The 2,501-nt window shown below is 32.4% G+C and overlaps 1 protein-coding gene across 1 annotated transcript in view; it reads left to right on the top strand.

Annotated features, from left to right (window-relative positions):
* Klp54D (Kinesin-like protein at 54D) overlaps positions 1-2,495 on the top strand; it is a 113,218-nt gene extending 110,723 nt beyond the window's left edge. Inside the window, exons 8-10 of the mRNA XM_017612453.1 lie at positions 1,862-1,976; positions 2,043-2,254; positions 2,314-2,495. Coding sequence (XP_017467942.1) covers positions 1,862-1,976; positions 2,043-2,254; positions 2,314-2,326 — 340 coding nt within the window. The 3' untranslated portion in view covers positions 2,327-2,495. The remainder of the gene's footprint in view (positions 1-1,861; positions 1,977-2,042; positions 2,255-2,313) is intronic.
* Positions 2,496-2,501: the final 6 nt, after the last annotated feature.

Raw genomic sequence — 2,501 nt, 5'->3', positions numbered from 1 at the left:
AAAAGTGAGACGAGATTTATTTCAAACGTTTTTATGTTTTCGGATGTTTACACAATATCAAAAAGACCTTGGATTTGGTCACGCCGATTTGGTCAGTTTTCAAAATCGTTGTGAATGAAGTCAAACATGTATTTTCCAAGATTAAGAATCGTTTTATAAATTAATAGTGGTTTCAAGCACATTAGTATTAACATTCGTTAACAAAATACAATTACGGTAAGAAACGCCCATTTTAAGTCCATTTATGCAGTCTTGAAAATTGGAGCGGAATAGTTTCATTACACTGAGAAAAGAGTTTAGTTACGTCAACTAAATATTTTTCTCTCAACACATGATTAACCAAATCATACAGTATTTGGTTATAGTTACCAAAGCATGTGTTGAGAGAAATATATTTAGCTGACTTTTTTCTGAGTGTAGTCACCGAAGTAGCACAATTTTCGCGGTTTCTAAATTTGCCGTTATATGAAAGTAGGGGATGTGCAATAAGTGTTTAAATACAAATATTTTAGTTAATTCCATTATATGAAAAAGTGACTGTAGGTTAATGCAATAGTCTTTAACATATCCTGGGAAATCCTTTTGAGGACTCTCCAAGGGGACGATATTGCTTTGCATTCAGCTTGAACAAAAAATTCATTCCCTGCCACACTTTTATGTAATACGATTCTTTTGAAGAGAAATTTCTGTAGAAAAAAACTGGAGATCCACCTAAATTTTTCGATATAACTTTGGTAAATATTACTCCATCGGTACGTAATAAATACCAAATTTAAGGCGAGACTTACTGTTACTGATTTATGATAATATTATTATGAAAATCGTTCACATTATAAAAAATTATTTAAGAATAAAAAAAATGAGGAACCAAAATTTTTGTCAACTTCCTATATTTGCAATTTTCGTATTGTATGCATAAGCATATGTATGTAAACTAATTAGTATTTCTAGAAGTTGTGCCTGCTCAGTGTTTCCATACTCATTTGCATAAACAAAATTTTTCCACGGTGATGGAAAATAATGACTTTTTTATTAGACCTACCGAAATTCTTCCTAAATTTCCAAAAATTGGCAAACTACAGCTAATATTAAAAAAAGATTAGAATATTTGGAACCAGCGACCTAAATACACCCCAGAAATATGAATACTGATCTCTACATCTTTTGACTAAAGTCCAATTACAATTACAATTTGGTCGAAATACAGATAAGTTTGAGATTAACGATAAGCTAAAGGGCTGCGAGAAATGATATTTGACTTTATATTTTGCGTTAACGGATTCATTATCTAATAATATGCACCAAACCCTCTTGCTGAGCCCAGAATTTTTAACAAGAATTGGTCTGATTCGACTAGTATGCTGTGTGTCACTTGCAGGCCGATGCGCGGGCTCTTACAATTAAAATAAAAGACTAATATTTTGCAGGCTTGTTGTTGGCTTCATGATACAATATATTTTCACCATTACCAAGGGATTTGATAAAAATTAGATTTTCGAGCCGCCCTAATGTACATACCTACATCAGTTGCATTGTCAAAAAATACGAATTAACGAGGGAAATTTTGCGAATAAATGAGATTTTTCAAGGGAGATTTACGAATTAATTCAAGGAGATTTAAGAATTATCGCCATTCCACTGTATTCTAAAATAACTGTTTACTATTTACCACATTAAGTTATACAATGGCAGGGATAATTATCAATATATTTTCACGAAATGTTTTTAAGAATTAATGTTGCGGTTGAAAACTAATATTTTGGAACCATTTTACAGTTTTTAAGAATAAATGTTAAAATAAACTAAAAAAATGCTGACTTGTAAATTGGATTGAAAATTAATAGTGATTATTCCGATCAAGGGTTTGTGTCCGCTCCCCTCTTATACCTGCACATTCAGCAATAACTGCCGATTCAGGTAGTGGAACAGGAAGTTCGGAGATTTGGACGAATCCCCAGGATGTACCAATATTCGAGGCTCGTACAGTTTTCAAAATATTTATGTTTTATTATAATGATTTTTATATTTATTTTTGTACATAGCGCCCTGCTGAAATGGAAGGCCGCATATCTGAGAATAAAGACAGGCGATCAGATGAGGATCAGCGTAAAATTGATCAGCAACGTATTGCAAGGAACATTATGCTTATGGCGAACACACTGCAGAAGAAACCTAACGATAAAAATGAAAGAGATGAACCGAACTCTATTGAAAGGGATAACCCAAAAGCTGATCAATCAGATTACATGCCAGAGTATGTTTTGGTCGTTTTTATTTTTTTATTTTGATAAACTTGTATTTTTCTTCATTCAGCATGCTCACATAAGCATATCAAAGGACGGGATTATTATATTTAGTACCTGAAAATGCTCATTATTACCACTGCATCCCAGAAATATTTATAGAACCGCTTGACTGAGAGTCAGATTGTTATGTCGTCATATTTTAATATACACACGTGCATATTAACAATGCCTTTGTAAGCTATCCTCATATTATTG

The sequence above is a fragment of the Rhagoletis zephyria genome, unplaced genomic scaffold (genome assembly GCF_001687245.7).
Source record: "Rhagoletis zephyria isolate East Lansing unplaced genomic scaffold, Rhagoletis_zephyria_1.1 Rzeph_scaffold_00544, whole genome shotgun sequence".
Lineage (NCBI taxonomy): Eukaryota > Metazoa > Arthropoda > Insecta > Diptera > Tephritidae > Rhagoletis > Rhagoletis zephyria.
This window is presented reverse-complemented; position numbering and strand designations above follow the sequence as displayed.